The sequence below is a fragment of the Balaenoptera physalus genome, assembly GCF_965194825.1.
Source record: "Balaenoptera physalus genome assembly, chromosome: 3".
Classification (NCBI taxonomy): Eukaryota; Metazoa; Chordata; class Mammalia; order Artiodactyla; family Balaenopteridae; genus Balaenoptera; species Balaenoptera physalus.
Window position 1 is genome coordinate 26,824,493 of NC_138890.1, and position 21,712 is coordinate 26,846,204.

The following is a 21,712-nucleotide window of genomic DNA, read 5'->3' on the forward strand; positions in this document are numbered from 1 at the left end:
TTCTGCCCATTTTTGGATTGGGTTGTTTGTTTTTTTAATATTGAGCTGCATGAGCTGTTTATATATTTTGGAGATTAATCCTTTGTCCGTTGATTCGTTTGCAAATATTTTTTCCCATTCTGAGGGTTGTCTTTTCATCTTGTTTATGGTTTCCTTAGCTGTGCAAAAGCTTTGAAGTTTCATTAGGTCCCATTTGTTTATTTTTGTTTTTATTTCCATTACTCTAGGAGGTGGATCAAAAAAGATCTTGCTGTGATTGATGTCAAAGAGTGTTCTTCCTATGTTTTCCTCTAAGAGTTTTATAGTATCTTGTCTTACATTTAGGTCTCTAATCCATTTTGAGTTTATTTTTGTGTATGGTGTTAGGGAGTGTTCTAATTTCATTCTTTTAACATGTAGCTGTCCAGTTTTCCCAGCACCACTTATTGAAGAGACTGTATTTTCTCCATTGTATATCCTTGCCTCCTTTGTCATAGATTAGTTGACCATAGGTGCGTGAGTTTATCGCTGGGCTTTCTATCCTGTTCCATTGATCTGTATTTCTGTTTTTGTTCCAGTACCATATTGTCTTGATTACTGTAGCTTTGTAGTATAGTCTGAAGTCAGGGAGTCTGATTCCTCCAGCTCCGTTTTTTTCCCTCAAGACCACTTTGGCTATTCGGGGTCTTTTGTGTCTCCATACAAATTTTAAGACTTTTTGTTCTAGTTCTGTAAAAAATGCCATTGGCAATTTGATAGGGATTGCATTGAATGTGTAGATTGCTTTGGGTAGTACAGTCATTTTCACAACATTGATTCTTCCAATCCAGGAACGTGGTATATCTCTCCATCTGTTTGTATCATCTTTAATTTCTTTCATCAGTGTCTTATAGTTTTCTGCATACAGGTCTTTTGTCTCGCTAGGTAGGTTTATTCCTAGGTATTTTATTCTTTCTGTTGCAGTGGTGAATGGGAATGTTTCCTTAATTTCTCTTTCAGATTTTTCATCATTAGTGTATAGGAATGCAAGTGATTTCTGTGCATTAATTTTGTATCCTGCAACTTTACCGAATTCATTGATGAGCTCTAGTAGTCTTCTGGTGGCATCTTCAGGATTCTCTGTGTATAGTATCATGTCATCCGCAAACAGTGACAGTTTTACTTTTTCTTTTCCAATTTGTATTCCTTTTATTTCTTTTTCTTCTCTGATTGCTGTGGCTAGGACTTCCAAAACTATGTTGAATAATAGTGATGATAGTGGACATCCTTGTCTTGTTCCTGATCTTAGAGGAAATGCTTTCAGTTTTTCACCATTGAGAATGATGTTTGCTGTGGGTTTGTCATATATGGCCTTTATTATGTTGAGGTAGGTTCCCTCTGTGCCCACTTTCTGGAGAGTTTTTATCATAAATGGGTGTTGAATTTTGTCAAAAGCTTTTTCTGCATCTATTGAGATGATCATATGGTTTTTCTTCTGCAATTTGTTAATATAGTGTATCACATTGATTGATTTGTGTATATTGAAGAATCCTTGCGTCCCTGGGATAAATATCACTTGATCATGGTGTATGATTCCTTTAATGTGTTGTTGGATTCTGTTTGCTAGTATTTTGTGGAGGATTTTTGCATCAATATTCATCAGTGATATTGGTCTGTAATCTTTTTTTGTAGTATCTTTGTCTGGTTTTGGTAGCAGGGTGATGGTGGCCTCATAGAATGAGTTTGGGAGTGTTCCTTCCTCTGCATTATTTGGGAAGAGTTTGAGAAGGATGGGTGTTAGCTCTTCTCTAAATGTTTGATAGAATTCACCTGTGAAGCTATCTGGTCCTGGACTTCTGTTTGTTGGAAGATTTTTAATCACAGTTTCAATTTCATTACTTATGATTGGTCTGTTCATATTTTCTATTTCTTCCTGGTTCAGTCTTGGAAGGTTATACCTTTCTAAGAATTTGTCCATTTCTTCCAGGTTGTCCATTTTATTGGCATAGAGTTACTTGTAGTTGTCTCTTAGGATGCTTTGTATTTCTGCGGTGTCTGTTGTAACTTCTCCTTTTTCATTTCTAATTTTATTGATTTGAGTCCTCTCCCTCTTTTTCTTGATGAGTCTGGCTAATGGCTTATCAATTTTGTTTATCTTCTCAAAGAACCAGCTTTTAGTTTTATTGATCTTTGTCATTGTTTTCTTTGTTTCTGTTTCATTTATTTCTGCTCTGCTCTTTATGATTTCTTTCCTTCTGCTAACTTTGGGTTTTGTTTGTTCTTCTTTCTCTAGTTCCTTTAGGTGTAAGGTTAGATTGTTTATTTGAGATTTTTCTTGTTTCTTGAGGTAGGCTTGTATAGCTATAAACTTCCCTCTTAGAACTGTTTTTGCTGCATCCCATAGGTTTTGGATCATCGTGTTTTCATTGTCATTTGTCTCTAGGTATTTTTTGATTTCCTCTTTGATTTCTTCAGTGATCTCTTGATTATTTAGTAACGTATTGTTTAGCCTCCATGTGTTCGTGTTTTTTACATTTTTTTCCCCTGTAGTTCATTTCTAATCTCATAGCGTTGTGGTCAGAAAAGATGCTTGATATGATTTCAATTTTCTTAAATTTACTGAGGCTTGATTTGTGACCCAAGGTGTGATCTATCCTGGAGAATGTTCCGTGCGCACTTGAGAAGAACGTGTAATCTGCTGTTTTTGGATGGAATGTCCTATAAATATCAATTAAATCTGTCTGGTCTATTGTGTCATTTAAAGCTTCTGTTTCCTTGTTTATTTTCATTTTGGATGATCTTTCCATTGGTGTAAGTGAGGTGTTAAAGTCCCCCAGTATTATTGTGTTACTGTCGATTTCTTCTTTTATAGCTGTTAGCAGTTGCCTTATGTATTGAGATGCTCCTGTGTTGGGTGCATATATATTTATAATTGTTATATCTTCTTCTTGGATTGATCCCTTGATCATTATGTAGTGTCCTTCCTTGTCTCTTGTAACATTCTTTATTTTAAAGTCTATTTTATCTGATATGAGTATAGCTACTCCAGCTTTCTTTTGATTTCCATTTGCATGGAATATCTTTTTCCATCCCCTCACTTTCAGTCTGTATGTGTCCCTAGGTCTGAAGTGGGTCTCTTGTAGACAGCATATATATGGGTCTTGTTTTTGTATCCATTCAGCAAGCCTGTGTCTTTTGGTTGGAGCATTTAATCCATTCACGTTTAAGGTAAGTATCGATATGTATGTTCCTATGACCATTTTCTTAATTGTTTTGGGTTTGTTTTTGTAGGTCCTTTTCTTCTCTTGTGTTTCCCACTTAGAGAAGTTCCTTTAGCATTTGTTGTAGAGCTGGTTTGGTGGTGCTGACTTCTCTTAGCTTTTGCTTGTCTGTAAAGCTTTTGATTTCTCCATCGAATCTGAATGAGATCCTTGCCGGGTAGAGTAATCTTGGTTGTAGGTTCTTCCCTTTCATCACTTTAAGTATATCATGCCACTCCCTTCTGGCTTGTAGAGTTTCTGCTGAGAAATCAGCTGTTAAGCTTATGGGAGTTCCCTTGTATGTTATTTGTCATTTTTCCCTTGCTGCTTTCAATAATTTTTCTTTGTCTTTAAAGAAATTGTTCCACAGGCTGCAGGATTGTAGTTTTTCTTGCTTCTGCTGTCTGTCCTCTGGTGGTTGAGGCTCTCTAAGAGGCTTGATGGGAGGCTCTGGTGGTGGGTAGAGCTGACTGTTGCTGTGGCGGACAGAGCTCCATAAAACTTTAATCCACTTGACTGTTGATGGGTGGGGCTGGGTTCCCTCCCTGTTGGTTGTTTTGCCTGAGGCAACCCAACACTGGAGCCTACCTGGGCTCTTTGGTGGGGCTCATGGCAGACTCTGGGAGGGCTCACGCCAAGGAGTACTTCCCAGAACCTCCGCTGCCAGTGTCCTTGTCCCCACGGTGAAACAGAGACACTCCCCGCCTCTGCAGGAGACCCTCCAACACTAGCAGGTAGGTCTGGTTCAGTCTCCCCCAGGGTCACTGCTCCTTCCCCCGGGTCCCGATGCGCACACTATTCCGTGTGCGCCCTCCAAGAGTGGGGTCTCTGTTTCCCCCAGTCCTGTCGAAGTCCTGCAATCAATTCCCACTAGGCTTCAAAGTCTGATTTTCTATGAATTCCTCCTCCCGTTGCCGGACCCCCAGGTTGGGAAGCCTGACATGGGGCTCAGAACCTTCACTCCAGTGGGTGGACTTCTGTGGTATAAGTGTTCACCAGTCTGTGAGTCACCCACCCAGCAGTTATGGGATTTGATTTTACTCTGATTGTGCCCCTCCTACCGTCTCACTGTGGCTTCTCCTCTGTCCTTGGCTGTGGGGGTATCCTCCTTGGTGAAGTCCAGTGTCTTCCTGTCGATGATTGTCCAGCAGCCAGTTGTGATTCTGGTGCTCTCGCAAGAGGGAGTGAGAGCACGTCCTTCTACTCCGCCATCTAGGTTAATCTCCTCCCTTGTATTTTTTTTGTCATTTATCCCTTGCTGCTTTCAATAATTTTTGTTTGTCTTTAATTTTTGCCAGTTTGATTACGGTGTGTCTCAGCGTGTTTCTCCTTGGGTGTATTCTTTATGGGACCTTGCACTTCCTGGACTTGGGTGGCTCTTTCCTTTCCCATGTTAGGGAAGTTTTCAACTATAATCTCTTCAAATATTTTCTTGGGTCCTTTCTTTCTCTCTTCTCCTTCTGGGACCCTATAATACAAATGTTGTTGCGTTTAATGTTGTCCCAGAGGTCTCTTAGGCTGTCTTCATTTCTTTTCATTCTTTTTTCTTTAGTCTGTTCCGCAGCAGTGAATTCCACCATTCTGTCTTCCAGGTCACTTATCCGTTCTTCTGCCTCAGTTATTCTGCTATTGATTCCTTCTAGTGTATTTCTCATTTCAGTTATTGTATTGTTCATCTCTGTTTGTGTGTTCTTTAATTCTTCTAGGTCTTTGTTAAACATTTCTTGCATCTTCTCAATCTTTGCCTCCATTGTTTTTCCGAGGTCCTGGATCATCTTCACTGTCATTATTCTGAATTCTTTTTCTGGAAGGTTGCCTATCTCCACTTCATTTAGTTGTTCTTCTAGGGTTTTATCTTGTTCCTTCATCTGGTACATATCCCTCTGCCTTTTCATCTCGTCTGTCTTTTTGTGAATGTGGTTTTTGCTCCACAGGCTGCAGGATTGTAGTTCTTCTTGCTTCTGCTCTCTGCCCTCTGGTGGATGACGCTATCTAAGAGGCTTGTGCAAGTTTCCTGATGGAAGGGACTGGTCATTGGCAGATGTTTGTTATCAAGGTAATCTGACCTCAAAATATAGTTGGGGATGTTCCCTTTTCGTCTGCTTTTTGGAAGAGTTTATATAGAATTGATACTGTTTCTTCCTTAAATACTAAATAAAATTCACCACTGAAACCAGTTTCTTTTATAGCTATAGGGCTATTGAGGTTTTCCATTTCTTCTTGTGTGAGTATTTGTGTATCTTTTAAGGACTTTGTCCCTCTTATCTGAGTTGTGGAATGTATTAGTACAAATTTGTAATATTTCCTTGTTTTCCTTTAATGTTTATAGGATCTGTATTCATGTTCCCACTTTTATTTCTGAGATTGGAAATGATTCTTATATAATTTTCTCCTTATCAGTCTAGCTAGAAGTTTGTCAATTTTGTTGATTGTTTCAAAGACATGACTTTTGGTTTCACTAATTTTTTTCCTTATTGTTTTTTTGTTTTCTAGTGTACTAATTTTGAATTTCATCTTTATTATTTCCTTCCTGCTGCTTATTTTGGGTTTAATTCACTAATTTTCTAGTTTTTTTATGGGGGAAGCTTAGATTATTGCTTTGAAGACCATTTTTTTCTTTTCTAATACATGCATTTAATGCTGTCAGTCTGTCTAAGCACCACTTTAATTATATCCCACAGTGTTTGATATGTTGAGTTTTCATTTTCATTTACTTCACAGTATTTTCTAATTTTCCTTGTGATTTCTTTTTTGACCCATGTGTTGTTTAGTAATGCATTGTTTAATTTCCAAACATTTAGGGATTTTCTGTTAGATTAATTTTGGATTAATTCTTTGTCATCTCAGTACATATTTTGCATGATTTCAGTCGTTTTAAATTTATTGAAACCTGTTTTATGGCCTAGAATAGCATTTATCTTGTTGAATGTTTGGTCTGTACTTGGAAAGAATGTGTTCCTTTGTTGGGCAGAGTGTTCTATAAATGTCAGGTTAAGTTAGCTGATGGTGTTATTCATGCCCTGCATATCTTTACTCTTTTCTGTCTACTTGTTGTATGCATAACTAAGAGAGGAGTGTTGAAGTGTCCAAATATAAATTTGGATTTGTCTTTTTCTCCTTTGAGTATGTTATTGTTTTCTCCCCGACATGTATTTTAAAACTGTTAGCCAAGGACATATACATTTAGGATTATTATATTGTTTTAATAAATTGATCCCTTTAACATTATGAAAATATGTCACTTCATCCCTGGTTACATTCCTTCTTCTAAAATCTATTTTGTTCAATAATAACATAGCCACTGTAGATGTCCTTTGATTAGTCACTGGATGTTATTTATCTTTTTCTGTCCTTTTAGGTTTAGCCAGTGTTCCTTTGTGTTTAAAGTGGGTTTCTTGTAGATAGCATATAGTTATCTCCAATTCCACAATCTCTGTCTTTTATTTGGGTATTTTGACCACTTACATTTAACTAATTATTAAGATGTTTGGTGTTAAATCTACCCCCTTGTTATTGTTTTCTATTTGTCCCATCTGGTCTTTATTCCCTTTTTACACTTTTTTTCTGCCTTCTTTTGGATTAATTTAGTTTTTGAGTGATTCCATTTTCATCTTTACCATTGGCTTATTAGTTAAACCTCTTTTGCTTAATTTTTTTTCTCATGGTTGTTGTAGGGTTTACAGTTCATGCCTTTAACTTGTCACAGCCTGTCTTGAAATGATAAGATACTGCTTCACGTATGTGGAAGAAAGAACTTACATCTATATATTCCATACTTCCCCTTCCTTCCTCCCCTCCTTGGTGCTATTGTTGTCTTTCATTTTATTTCTACAAAGGCTATAAACTCCATTATATGTTGTTATTATTTTTGCTTTAACTACTGAGTCATATGTATGTGTATAAATGCATAACTTCAGAAGCTGTTTATTTACTTATTTTTAGTGTTGTAGGTCAGTTATACTTACAAACAAACAAACAGACTTACAGAAAACATGATCAGATTTGTGGTTACCAGAGGCAAGGGTATGGAGAGGGAGAATGTGGTCAAAAGGTACAAACTGCCAGTGGTCAAAAGGTACAGACTGCCAGTTATAAGATAAATAAGTACTAGGAATGTAATTATAACATGATTAATATAATTAACACTGCTGTATGTTATATATGAAAGTGGTTAAGAGAGTAAATCCTGAGAGTTCTCATCACAAGGAAAAAATATTTTTTCTTTTTCCTTTATTTTGTATGAGATGATGGATTTTCACTAAACTTATTGTGGTAATCATTTCATGATGTATATAAGTCAAATCATTATGCTGTACACTTAAACTTACACATTGCTATATGTCAGTTATATCTCAATAAAACTGAAAGAAAATATTGGTAAAGTCATTTTCAGTCAACACTTAAAAAGGTTTTTTAAAAACTGTGGTAAAATACAGCATACATTTTACCATTTTTAACTGTTTTTAAGTATATAGTTCAGTAATGTTATACAATGTTATGCATTGCAACCAATCTTGAGAACTTTTTCCTATTCATTAAATAACCACTTCTCATTTCCCCTGGCAAAGCAGGCACAACCATTCTACTTTCTGTTTCTATGAATCTGACTGCTCTAGATACTACACATAAGTGGAATTGTACAGTATTTGTCTTTTTATAACTGACTTATTTCACTTAGCATAATGTCCTTAAGATTCATCCACGTTATAGCATGTATAAGAATTTCCTTTCTTCTTAAGGCTGAATAATATTCTACTGCATGTTTATACAGTATTTTGTTTAGCATTTCATTCTTCAATGGACATTTGGGTTGTTTCCACATTTTGGCTATTGTGAATAATGCTGCTATATGAACATAAGTGTATAAATATTTCTTTGAGACCCTTCTTTTAATCTTTTGGATATAGACCCAGAAGTGGTCTTGCTGGATCATGTGGTAATTCTATTTTTAATTTTTTGAGGAACCACCATTCAGTTTTCCATAGCAGCTATACCATTTTACATTCCTATCAGCAATGTACAAGGGTTCCAGTTTCTCCACATCCTTGTCAGCACTTGTTATTTTCTGATTTTTTGATAGTAGTCATTCTGATAGGTGTGAGGTGATATCTCATAGTGGTTTTGATTTGCATTTCCTTAATCATTAGTGATGTTGAGTATCTTTTCATAAGCTTTTTGGCCATTAGTATATCTTCTTGGAGAAGTGTGTATTCAAGTCTTTTGCCCATTTTGAATCAGTTTGTTTGTTTTTGCTGTTTAGTTGTAGGAGTTCTTTATATATTCTGGATCTTAATCCCTTATCAGATATATGACTTGCAAATATTTTTTCCCATTTCATAGGTTGCCTTTTCACTCTTTTGATTGTATTCTTTGATGCACAGCAGTTTTAAATTTTGATATAGTCTGATTTATATATTTTTATGTTTGTTGCCTGTGCTTTTGGTATCATTTGCAGGAAATCATTGCCAAATCCAATGTCATGAAGCTTTTCCTTTATCTTTTCTTCTAAGAGGTTTGTAGTTTTAGCTCTTACATTTGGATCTTTGACCCATTTTGAGTTAATTTTTATATATGTTACCAGGTAAGGGCCCAACTTTATTCTTTGGCATGTGTATATCCAGTTTTTCCAATAGTGTTTGTTGAGAAGACTGTTCTTTCCCCATAGAATGATCTTGGTACCTTTGTCAAAAATCATTTGACCTTGTATGTGAGGATTTATTTCTGGGCTCTCTACTGCAATTGGTCTGTATGTCTGTCTTTATGCCAGTACCATGCTGTTTCGAGTACTATAGCTTTGTAATAAGTTTTGAAATCAGAAAATGTGAGGCCGCCAATGTTGTTTTTCAAGATTACTTTGGCTATTCGGGGTCCCTTGAGATTCTGTATGAATTTTAGAATGCGCTTTCCTATATCTGCAAAACATTCTGTTGGAATTTTGATAGGGATTGCATTGAATCTGTAGATTGCTTTGGGTAGTATTGACATCTTAACAATATTAAGTCTTGAAATTCATGGCTAAAAGATGCCTTTCCATTTATTTGTGGTTTGTTTAATATCATTCAGCAGCATTTTGAATTTCTCAGGTAGTCAATCATATTTTAAAGAAATTTAAAAAGGAAAAAATTATTTTATAAATATTGTCATTTTTACCATTTTTCTCTTCATTTATCTCTGCATCCCTTCATTAGAATCAAGTTTTCTTCTGGTTTCATTTTTCTTCTGTCTGAAAATCTTTAACGTTTCTTGTGGTGAATGAACTAGGTGAATGCAGAGTCCTGGAAGCCAAGTGATTGAGGTATATCACGAAGGAGGGAATGCTCAATCTTGTTGATAGGTCCAGAAATGTGAGCAATGAGAATTGACCATTAGATTTAATAACTTGTAATATGAAGTCTATTCTGATGAAAAGAAATGATTAAACAAAGGAAATTAAATTCTGTTCAGACATCCATTTATTAAATACACATTCTCATGGATTCACCAATCCTAGGAATTTGATCGAAAGAGGCAGTTATTCAAAGTAGGCATAAAGGTTAATTGTAGTGTTGCATGTGACAGTAAAAAGTTTAGATGTTCATTACTTACCTGTATTGAGTAAATAAATTATAAGATAATGTAAACTGTTGGCATTAAAAATGAAAATAAAGGTCTACAGTGACATGGAAAGATATCTATGACACATGTGAAAAGCAGTTCTACTGGAAAGCATGCTTCAAACAGTTTTCTTTTATATATCTATAGTTTTCAACCTGTGTTCCAAAATGCAAATGGTTGTTTCTGGATGACAGCACTTTGGTTGAATTTTCATTTTTTAACTTAATTTGGATATTTTCTTTTGTGAAGTGCTCGTATAAGTGTTTCACCTTTTTTTAGCGGGGCGGGGGGGGTGCGGGTGTATGTGCTTGCTTTCCTTATTGATTTGAAGTGAGGGTTTGTTTGTTTTTTAATGTTCTGGATATATAATCAATCTCTCACTTTGTGGGTTGCCTTTTTTCTTTTAAATTTAATTCCTTAAAAAAATTGATATATATTTTGCATATCATAAAGTTCATCCATTTCAAGTATGCAGTTCAGTGTTGTACCATCACCATAAATCAGTTTTAGAACATTTTAATCTTCTTTTCAGTCTCTTAATGGTGCTTTCAGTGAAGAGAAATTCCTCATTATAATCCAATTTATCAGATTTTTCTTTCTGGTTAGCAGTTGCTTTGTCCTGTTTACGAAAGCTTTAGCTATTCCAAGGTCATGAAGATGTTCTGTGGTTTCTTCTAAAAGCTTACCTTTTACATTTAGATCTGCAGTCTATCTAGAATAGATTTTTTTCCCCCTTGGTGAGAGAATGGGGCTCAAAATATAAGGATATCTGGTTGATACGGTCTTTTATTGAAAAGAGCATTTTTTCTCCACTGCACTGAAGTGTTGCCTTAGTGTTTAGTCAAGTGAACTCATATGTGTGAATCTGAGTTTGGATGCTATTTTGTTCTGTTGATCAATTTGTCTACTTTTATTCCTATATAACACTCTCTTTGTTACAATAGCTACATTTTAGATCTTGATATTTCGTAGTGTAAATTCTCTTACTTCGTTCTTCCAGATTGCCTTCACTCTGTATATTTCCATATGAATTTTAAAATCAGCTCATTTTGCTGGGGGGGGTGGGGTGGGGTGGGTGGGGTGGTGGTAAAGCCTGCTGGAGTTTTGATTGGTATTGTGTTAAATTCATCATCTCTTACTTTTAAGTTTTTGGTGGTTTTGGTTTTCTTTCCCCAGTTTTCATTAAATGATATAATCTCTAAAGTGTACTCAATAAGTGGTAGCTACTTTTATTATAAATATTCAATATAATTCATTGCTTTACAATTTCTTGGGTAGATTTCATGTTTGAAATCTTTGCTGAGTCTGTTCAGTTACCCTTGAACACAGTAATATGAGAAATGATTGTGATGTGGGATGGTATTTCTCTAGCTTTGCCTGACATCACTGATAGATGCTTTCATGTTTCTTTTAAAATGATTTATAGTAGAAGCAAAAGAGTAAAAATGTTTTTCTGGTGTATTATTTTTCCCCCTCTGAGCAATGTTATGTTTTAGGTACTTTGCACATGTTATTTCTATTCCTGCAACATAGGCAATATTATCCCTGTCCTATAAAAGAGGAAACCGAATCTGAGAGAGAAGTCAAGTGACTTACCGGAAGTCACAGTTTGTAATTGGCAGAGCCTGGGATTTGCACTGGGGACTCCTGGCTCTGAAAGCCTGCTCTTTACACTTCAGCAGACTGACGCCTTCCGCCATTCTTCACAACTCAGGATCTGTTGGCCATTCTTCTGTTACCGCTTCTAAAGCACCTTCTTTTTCTGGCTTCCTTTAGTGCATATGAAACATTTTACAAGTTTTACTTTAAAGTTCTCTACAAAGTGTTAAGCCCTAGGAAGCATTTAAGTGCACATGCTGCCACTCCTTGTCTGCTTTCTTAGGGAGACCCAGCAGACTTGTGTCTGTGCTTCTTTTGGACCTTTTTAAACAGTCAAATAATTAATGAGATGTTCTTCTTTTACCTAGGTAAATGAATACTTTGGAGGTGATAAGGGTGACTGCCTTTCTGAAAATAGATTTTATTTCTTGCTACTTTCTGTGAGGACCAGAAATGGTGTTGCATGTTTTTCTTCCCCTACATTTTGAATCCTTGCTCATTGTAGACAGTTTGGAAAATATGGAAAAGGAGTAAGCAGAAACAAAATTACAGTTTTGGCCTTTACAATTAACAGGAAGATTGTTATAACTATAGATAATATTATTAGTAGATATTTATTATACTTCTGTACTTAAGTAGTGTGTCAGGAATTATTCTAAATGCTAAGAATACAGAATGAATAAAACAGTCAAACACCTCTGTCCTGTGGAGGTTAAATTTGACTAAAGGAGCCCATATTAAGTGCCAGGATTATCTTTTTAAATTTTCTGTCAGGGAGGCCCTGTTTTCTCTTCAGTTTTATGGATCAGGAAAAAGGCATAGAGAGGTCAGATGACATGCAGCAGCATCTGACTCTGCTGGAAGTTGCAGTGACTAGTTTCTCTTTCTTTAAACTAGAGCATATATATCTGGGGTCTTGATGTAGATCTTTTACTTTTTTAAGTTTCATTTTGAAAAAAATCACTGTTCATTGTTATTGAAAAGAGATGTGTCTTTAAAGAAGATTTAGATGGGCTATATAAGGAAAAAGAAAATAAAAATTACAGAGATAGTATTGTTAGCATTTTAACACACTTTTTCTAGTTGCTTTTCTAAATAAATAAATAGATTGATAGATAAAATTTTATTTGTAAAGATGGGGTCATACAGACATATTTTGACTTGCTTTTTTTTCCATTTAATATAGTTTAGACCATTTTTCATGTCACTATTCTTTTTAGATAGTATTTCACCAGTTTTAGACAGGTGACTGCAGCCTTCACAGCTTTTGATATATGCATAACATTTGTTCTTTTGTTCTACTTCACATATTTTTAAAATCTGCTTTCTTTGAAAAATCAGAAAAGGGAACTATGCATCACTGCAACTTATGCATCACTGTAAGTTGCCATGAAATAATGGCAACATACTGAGATAGGTTACTGTAAAAATAAATACCGTTAAAAACAAAACCTATAATGAAATTCTAGCCAGATACTGTTTGTTACAGTAAACTGAACAAGAGACCAGCTCTTTTTGTTAAGAACAGACAATTGGAGGTATTAGAAAGATATGAAAATATCGTTTGATATAATTAGGAGAACTGAAAGAAAACTGAAAAGGTGGTAAGTTTTGCAGTATGGGATTCATTGTACTCTAATACCTTAACCAGGGGTTTTCAGTGTTTTTACAGTAAGAAATAAAATTTACATCTAGACCTTATATACATGAGCATATGTGTTTATGTGTGTGTAATATATGTGTGTGTATATGTATATATATGTATTTATATATGTATGTTATGTATATGTATTATGCTTCAATAGAAAAGTTTTTTGAAAGAACTTAAGTTTTCTCCTGTTGTATCATATATTTAAATGATGTCCAAACCCTCTTGTTAGACATTTACATTGTTTTCTATTTTTCTATGTTATAAATTGTTGTAGCTACAATTTTGTGTAGGTCTACAATTCCTTAGGATAAATTTCTGTAAGTTAAATTATGTCCAGTGTTATGTAGTAATTTTTGAAGTTATATGTTGATAAATACTCTCTGAAAGGTAACAATTTATAATCCTGCCAAAGAGCCCAGTTCCTATAAAGTATATAAAAATAAAGTTACTAATTTGATAGGTGAAAAATTACATTGTTATGTACATGTTCATTTTTGACAGCCATTTAAATTTCTTGTTTTGCAATATTGGTAGTTACTCTTTGCTTATTTGCCTATTAAAGTATTAATTTTGGTTTCCTAACTAATTTATAAGAGATCTCTATATGGTAAGTTATTTACCATATGCCAAAATATTTCCCCCAATGTATTTGTCTTTAAAATTTGATTATGAACATTCCTGAGCTAAAAAAATTTTTTAGTCAAATCTAAATTTTATTTCTGTTTGGTAGCTGCTTTTAGTCATTTTATGGTTTTAGAGTTTTTCACACTTGATTCTTTTTATCCATAGTATATATTGGTATGTGACATGAGGTAGCATTTAACTTTTATTTTTAATACTTCCTTAAATGATCCCTTTCTCCCCTATTTGAAGTTCTAACTTCATCATACACAAATTATAAGTGTAAATGAATCTGTTTCTCGACTTCCTGTTTTGTTTCATTGGTCTTGCTTTGTTAGTACCACACTAATTATTATAGCTTTTAAGAAAAATTTTAATATCTAATAACATAAGCATTCCCCTCTTTTAAAAAAATAATTGGTGTTGAGGAAAGGAAGAAAAACTCTCTGATATTTATTCTTCCAGATACCTTAATATAATCTTGTCATGTAATGTTAATAGCAGCCAAATACTTGTTAAAAATTTGAGTGGAACTACAGGTTAGGTAAGTTGGAAGGAAACTTACTACATTGGAAATAGCATGTAGCAGTGATTTCAGTCAAACTCCCAATGGATTTAAAATTTTTTATTACTTTTTAGTTTTATTATATTGTAGAAAGAAAACAGCTAGTTTGTTTCTACATTTTAGTGTTTGTGTGGAGGAGGAGAAGGTTTCTGATTAAGTTGTGCTTACTGGTGGCCGGAGTCATTGTATTAAAAAGTCATGTATGCATAGATGTATTTATTCATGGCTTTCTTCCTTCTGACTTGCAAGAGTGGTAGGAGAGATAGGGGCTGCTTTTTTGGACAAGCTTGTCTCTTCTTTTTCCAAATGAATGCTTCTGGCTTTCCATTGATCTCATTTCCCAACAACGTGTTGGTAAGATTTAGGTTTAAGGGGGAAGAATTGTAGGCTAGATTAGGGGCCAAGATGGCATTAACAATAACAACTCAAAGGTGTTTGGTTTGCCTGTGCCAGTCATTGTTCCGTGTATTTACCTTTGGAATTTATGCAAGTAATAATTGGCAAACTAAATCTAGATTTTTCTGCTTGGCCTGCTCTCAAATGTATATAATCTCTTCCTGCTTTCTAACTGTATTTGAGATTTCTTCTGTGGCCTAGGATTCTCTATCAGTTTTTTGTTCCGTTCCATGGAAAATCAAGTGTTGTTTGTTGGTTGGTCTGCTTGATCTGTCGAAGATGAAAAGGTGCTTAAAAAATTTAAAAAATATTTCTAACTGTTTTGTACTTTGTGGAATTTTATTCAGTATATAAAAGCACACATTATCCTCTTTACAGATTTTTGCTTTTTAGAGAGTTTTAAAGCTCTTTATGTTATTCAGTGGTTTGACTTGAATATTGCTCTCCTTGCAATAATGACTTTTGCTTTCCTTTTAATTTGAATTTTCCTGTTATGTTTTTGCTTATTGCTTTTAGCCTTTCTGTGTGTTTTTTGTTATGCTTTACCCTTGTGGGCAGGGGAATGCCCGGATTCAATTTCGCTTTTTATTTTAAAAGTGCTGGTTACAGCCCATTAAATTGATTTCATAGGCTACAACCAGCAGTTGGAAAACACCTGAGCTGTATTTTTCTGTATAGAAAGTACATTGATTTCTGAGTAGAGCAGACCTAGATCTGAGCCAGTTACTTGCTTCTCTGGTCCTCAATTTCTTCTGTAAAATTGGAATGTCTACTTACATATTTTTTCTGAAGATTAAAAGACAATGTGTGCCTACTGTATAGCACAGGGAACTCTATTCAATATCCTGTGATAAATCATAATGGAAAAGAATATGAAAAAATGCATATATATGTATCACTGAATCACTTTGCTGTACAGCAGAAATTAACACATTGTAAATCAGCTATACTTCAATAAAATAAATTTTTTAAAATGTTAAGAAAAAGACAATGTGTGAAATAAGCCTAGTACAGAGACTAAAGTTATCTAATAACATTTTGCACAATGTATCTGTTATCCTTAATTTCTTAAATCCAAACATTTAAAAACACAAGAGAAAATGGCAAAATGCCCGTATGTTTTCTAGATCCTTTGTAAGGTTTTTGTTTTTGTTTTTGCTTCCTCTCAGGAGTAAAGATGTTTTTGATAAGAAACCTTACATTGTATAAGCATTTCTCATCATGAAAGCCAAAATGCAGAATTTGTAGGATTTTTAAAGTAGGAAATTGATTCCTCTTACATAACTCTTAAAGTAGGGAATTTTCCAAGTGAAATATATTCTGTGTTAGTTGGTGGCACCTACTGGCAAAGATATATCACTGCTTAGAGCCTGCTGTGCTTTTACACAGACTAACCCTATATAGCAGACTGGGAAAGATGATGGGAAATAGGAGAGGAATATATTGTGTTTACCAAAGTGGGCATTTCCTTGGCCCTCCCTGCCCACCCCCCCCCCCCCCAAGTATTTGTCCGGTGAATTGGGAGGAGGAAGGAATCATGCCATTCTATTGCCCTAGTCCTGTGTTTGCCAGTATGTGCTGAGCTCTTATTAAGAGAGTGTGAAAGGGAGGTGGCCATATCCGGCAAACTTGGGAAAGCTAGGTTAAACTAACCTAGCCTGATTTTTAAATTATGAGATGTTACAGAGCCTTTAGTATCTTAATGAAGTGTATCGTAACCTCTGGGAGCGGAGTGGGGGGAACACTCATGCAGTGCACCACATTTGTCAAACTCAGTTAGACCTCAGAACCCTTTTTTCTCTGAACATCTCTTGTGTTACCTGGAATACTCTTTGGAAGTTATCCTCTGATCAGTGTAGCTTGAGAGCATCATTTTCCCTTCGGCATCTTCTCCTGAAGGCTTTATAAGAGAAGGAACAAACATTAGATTCTCATGGTATTTGGTAGTTCTGAAATACCACATATTGGGATGGAGTCTGTCATGACGGTATCAGTGCAATTTCCTTAGGATGGTGGTACTACATGGACCACATCATTTTGCCATAGCAGTGATTTTAAAGCAGAGACATACATAGAAATTACCTGGAGAACTTTAAAGCAAAGCAAAACACGTATACCTAGGCTCCATCCACCCTGGCCACCTATTTGGTCAAAGACAGGCTTTGCTGTTTTATTACATTTGGGACACCTTTGAGATCTAATGAAAGCTCTGGATCTTCTTTCTGGAGGACTGTATACACACTAACTTTTATATATGACTTCATGATATTTATCACCCTCATCCACACCCCCAAGCCCATGGATCTCTAGTAAAGAACTCCTTATATCAAGTTTTCCTGGATAGGCATTGAATGGCAAGCAGGATTTACCCCAGAATTTAGATACCTATGTACTCTATGAATTACTTGACCATGGTGTGGTCAGGCTGTATTTGAAGAAATCACATACTGTCACAGGGGTTAAAGGAAAAGAAGCCTGAAGAGAAAGAAAGAAAGGCCAGGTCTGAGATGGCGGTGATTTTTAGTTTATTTTCCTAAGGAAGCGAGTTTAGGAGCTCACACCCCTAGAGCAGTGGCTCTCAAGTGGAGGGGGCAGTTTTGTTGCCCCGCACCCCCAATCCCCACCCCTGACATTTGGCAATCTGGAGACGTTTTTGGTTATCACAGTTAGGGCAGGGGAAGGGGTTGCTACTGGCAACTAGCAGGGAAAAGCCAGGGATGCTGCCTGACATCCTACATTGTACAGGACAGCCACCCCCCCGCACCACGGAATTAATCTGGCCCCAGATGTCACTAGTACTAAGGTTGATCTGCCCTAGAGTCTAGCTGCTGCTTCCTCGATGGTATCTTCCATTGGTAGTAGGAAGGTCTACGTTTTTTGTTTGTTTGCATGTGATGCTTCTTGGTAGGTGTAGGAGGAAAGAGATGATGATGAGAAGAGTAGGAAGTGATTAAGCCAGGTTGGTATTTCAAAGAACTTTCCTTTCCCAGAAGTGTTGGAGACTTAAAAGAGGATTTCAGCTGTCAGATTGGCTTACCTCATGGTTTCATCTGAGAGCTTGGATGTAGGAAACCACCTTCCTTTTCTCCTGGAAGGAAGGCTCATTGTTTTTTCTTACCTCACCCTTGAACTTGTGACCTTTTGTCTATTAAACCTTTAAGGAATAAAAGTCAAAATGATTATTTATTTATTTATTTTTGGCTGCGCTGGGTCTTCGTTGCTGTGTGCAGGCTTTTCTCTAGTTGGGGCAAGTGGGGGCTACTCTTCATTGTGATGCACGGGCTTCTCATTGCGGTGGCTACTTTTGTTGTGGAGCATAGGCTCTAGGTGCACAGGCCTTAGTAGTTGTGGACTGTGGGCTTCAGTAGTTGTGGCTCACGGGCTCTAGAGCGCAGGCTCAGTAGTTGTGGTGCACGGTCTTAGTTGTACCACGGCATGTGGGATCTTCCCGGACCAGGGCTCGAACCCGTGTCCCCTGCATTGGCAGGTGGGTTCTCACGCACTGTGTCACCCAGGAAGCCCAGTCAAAGTGACTAAAAAGTAAAACCTGTGGCTCTTAGAATTTTCGATGCTTGCCACCCATTCTTATCCCCACATAAGATATTGAGGAATAGGAGAGGTGTATATTGTGTTTACCAAAAGTGGGCATTTCCTTTGTCTCCCAGCAGTATTCATCTAGTGAAGTGGGAGGAGGAAGGAATTGTGCCATACTACTGCCCTAGTCCACTGTTTGCCAGTGTGCTGAGCTCTTATTGAGAGAGTGTAAAAGGGGGGTGGCCATATCCAACAAATTAGGGATAGCTGTGTTAAACTAATCTAACCTGATTATTTAAATTATGAGATGTCAGAGCCTTTAGTATCTTAACGAAGTGCATTGTGGGGGGTGTGTGTGTAGGAAAGGAAGAAGGGTGGCAGGGGAGAGCACACACGTGAGCATGCAGCATTTGTCAAACTTAACTAGACCCCAGGACCCTTTTTCCTCTGAGCATCTCTTGTGTCACCTGGATTACTCTTTGGAAATGATCCTCTGATCATTGTAGCTCGAGGGCAGCGTTTTCCCTTTGGCATCTTTTCCTGAAGGCTTTGTAAGAGAAATTGAAAAAAATATGTATTCCAGCCCCCACAGGGCTCTATTAAATACAGTTTTACTAAATTGTATGTCTTTATCCACTTTCATCAAGCCTTAAGAGAGTAGTTGCTATTTTTATCAGAGGGGTTGTTTCCTTCTCAGCTATGTAAATAAACACCATTTCTCTGTTTTGGAATGACTGAAAGGAAGAATTAAATTTTCTTACTGGAAAGACGGTTGTTTCTTGTGTAATCTGCAGGAACTTCTGACGTTTTTTTGTTTCCTCCCTGAGTGAGGAAAGTATTGAGGTAGCTTACGTCAGAATAGCTCTGGTGTATTCAGACTCCTGTGTTTTAAAAGTTTGGAGTTCAAAACCCTGTGCACATATACCTCCTTCACACATTTCCTGGGCTGCCTGGAGACGAGGGAGCAGGAACTTACTTCCCATCTCTCTTCCATTTGGCACGCTCACCTCTCTGTGTTCCCAGCCATTCTTTCTTCTTGCCACTCTCTCAGAACCCAGGACATTGTGATGTTGCAAGGATGCCTTTGTAACTACCAGTCAGATCCAGGTGATATACTGAGTCACTCTTCCCACTTTGTTCATTCCTCTAAGGAAACCTGCCAGCTTTATTAATCCCTAAGCCCTTCAAGATAGCAGTAAAAGGAAAATTTGAGGGAGGAATACTACTTGTGTTTCCCTATTCTTCATCCCCCCTTTCCCATTCAGGATCATTTATTGCTGCCACCACTTTAGACCTGCTTTGGACACTTGGACACACTTCCTTCCTCTCTAGCTCATGGTTGACTTTAACATATGGAGCCCTGCCCTCCTGTCCCCCTTCCCCATTGCAGACCTCGGTGTTATGCGGCTTATAAGGTTTTATCAAGGAAGCCAGTGGGTTTTCCCTATTAGGCAACCATCTGGAGTCTTTCTGTCAAAGTCTGAGGTTAGAAAAGCATGAGAAGAGAACACTTGGGGGAAAGTAGTATCTTCAAAGCAGGGCATAAACGGAGTTTTTGAATACCCACTATACACCAAGCACTGTGCTGCTAGTCTCAATCCCCACAACTTTGTGTGGTTTGTGTTTGTCCATGGGTAGAACAACTTGCTCAGGATCGATCTCTCTCTCTCTCTCTCTCTCACACACACACACACACACACACACACACACACACACACACACACACAGAGTAAGTGACCAAATCTGGACTCCTACTTCTCTCTTTGGTTTCAAAGCCTTTGGCTTTTCTACTACATCATTCTACATCTCTTTCTTTTTTTTAAAATTTATTTTATTTTATTCATTTATTTAAATTTTGGCTGCCTTGGGTCTTTGCTGCTGTATGCGGGTTTTTTCTCTAGTTGCTGAGAGCAGGGGTTACTCTTCGTGGTGGTGTGCAGGCTTTCTCATTGCGGTGGCTTCTCTTGTTGTGGAGCGCATGCTCTAGGTGCGCGGGCTTCAGTAGTTGTGGCTTGCGGGCTCTAGAGCGCAGGCTCAGTAGTTGCGGCGCATGGGCTTAGTTGCTCCGCGGCATGTGGGATCTTCCCGGACCAGGGCTCGAACCCGTGTCCGCTGCATTGGCAGGCAGATAGATTCTCAACCACTGTGCCACTAGGGAAGCCCTCATTCTACATATCTGATCAGAGCCTGCTGTGAGACCTGCAGAGCACTAGTGTCCAGTGGTGATTCTTCTGCCATCACCTACGTTGGGTATTTTCAAATGGAGTGTTTGGAAATACTGTATATGCCCAAATATTTAACAACTTGAAGAACATAAAGGAAAAACAGGGAAAATTTGAGAGGTAGGCTTATTCCCTATAGGCAGTAAACAAGCTCTTGTAAACACTGATGACTTAAATAGGTCTATAGGATCTTTTTGACTAATACTATGGGACAAATGTTATAGTTTAAATTTTGTACCCCAATCTTGGAATTTTAGGTTTGGGAAGGAATCTTGGCGAGACTGCTATCCATAAATGAGTTGTTATTCCTTTCAGAACACAACTCTCCCACTTCCCCTTCTCATTAAGTTTCCATTTAGCTATTAGGTAGGAGCTTCAAAAGGGAAAATCCAATCATGTATAATCTCCAGTTAATGGGCATCTATTGAGCGACTAGGTCACCAGAAAGAATACACAGTGCCTCTTTGTGCAGTAAACACAAAAATCAAAAGCTAATGCATTCCCAAGGCAAGCCAGATTGTTGCTGGCTAACAGCATCCTCCTCTTAAGGGAAAAGATTGGGGCACCCACCATGCTTGCTAGGGGAGATTGCAAAGCCATTCCAGAGAAACAAGGCCATCAAGGGAGGAAAAAGAAAGGCAGGGGGGCTTCCAGGGCTTTGTCACTTCTAATTGCTGATGGCTGGGGTGGGCTACTGAATAGCAGACATTCTAGTAAATGTTTTGTGCAATCATCAGGAACTTAGTGGGTCTCTGGGGCTTCTTTCTTCAGGTTAAAAGAATAACAGGGATGATTGAGGTAGAGCTTCAGCCCCACTCCCATAATTTAGCCTGTTTTCTAAGTACACCCAACCTTCATAAAGACTTTATGCTTACTTTTGTCCAACCACTAACTAATGATTGATGAAAGATGAAAACACCCTTGTTGACCCAAAATGGCATGTGTTAGCCACAAGCCAAACAGCTCTTGGGTTGGTGTTGGTACACTCCAGTTTGGGTTTTCAAAACTATATTTTGGTGTAGTTATTTAGGATTTGCAAAACTCGGCATAATTCAAATAACCTGTTTTTCCCCCCTTAGAACACTTCAGTTATGGAGGATCAAAATGAAGATGAGTCCCCAAAGAAAAATACTCTTTGGCAGGTAGGAATGACGGCGCACAGATAAGATAGCAATTGACTTACTGTAGATAAGATGCTCCCTCAGCTCCTGTCCTCAGTGAAACTAAGAGCCAAGTACTTTTGTTTTCTTTTGTGCAATTCTGCTAGTTTCAGGATCCACCCTGGGACTTCCCTGGCGGTCCAGTGGTTAAG

General features: G+C 37.2%; 1 protein-coding gene across 9 annotated transcripts in view; it reads left to right on the top strand.

Moving 5' to 3' along the window:
* The window catches only part of FBXW11 (F-box and WD repeat domain containing 11), a 130,823-nt gene that overhangs the window by 63,205 nt on the left and 45,906 nt on the right, over window positions 1-21,712 (top strand). For 6 of the 9 annotated variants that reach the window (XM_082456465.1, XM_082456464.1, XM_082456463.1 and 3 more), the window contains one exon: window positions 21,480-21,542. The exons of the other annotated variants lie outside the window; for them this stretch is intronic. In XM_082456465.1, coding sequence (XP_082312591.1) covers window positions 21,480-21,542 — 63 coding nt within the window. The remainder of the gene's footprint in view (window positions 1-21,479; window positions 21,543-21,712) is intronic. 9 annotated transcript variants of the gene reach the window in all.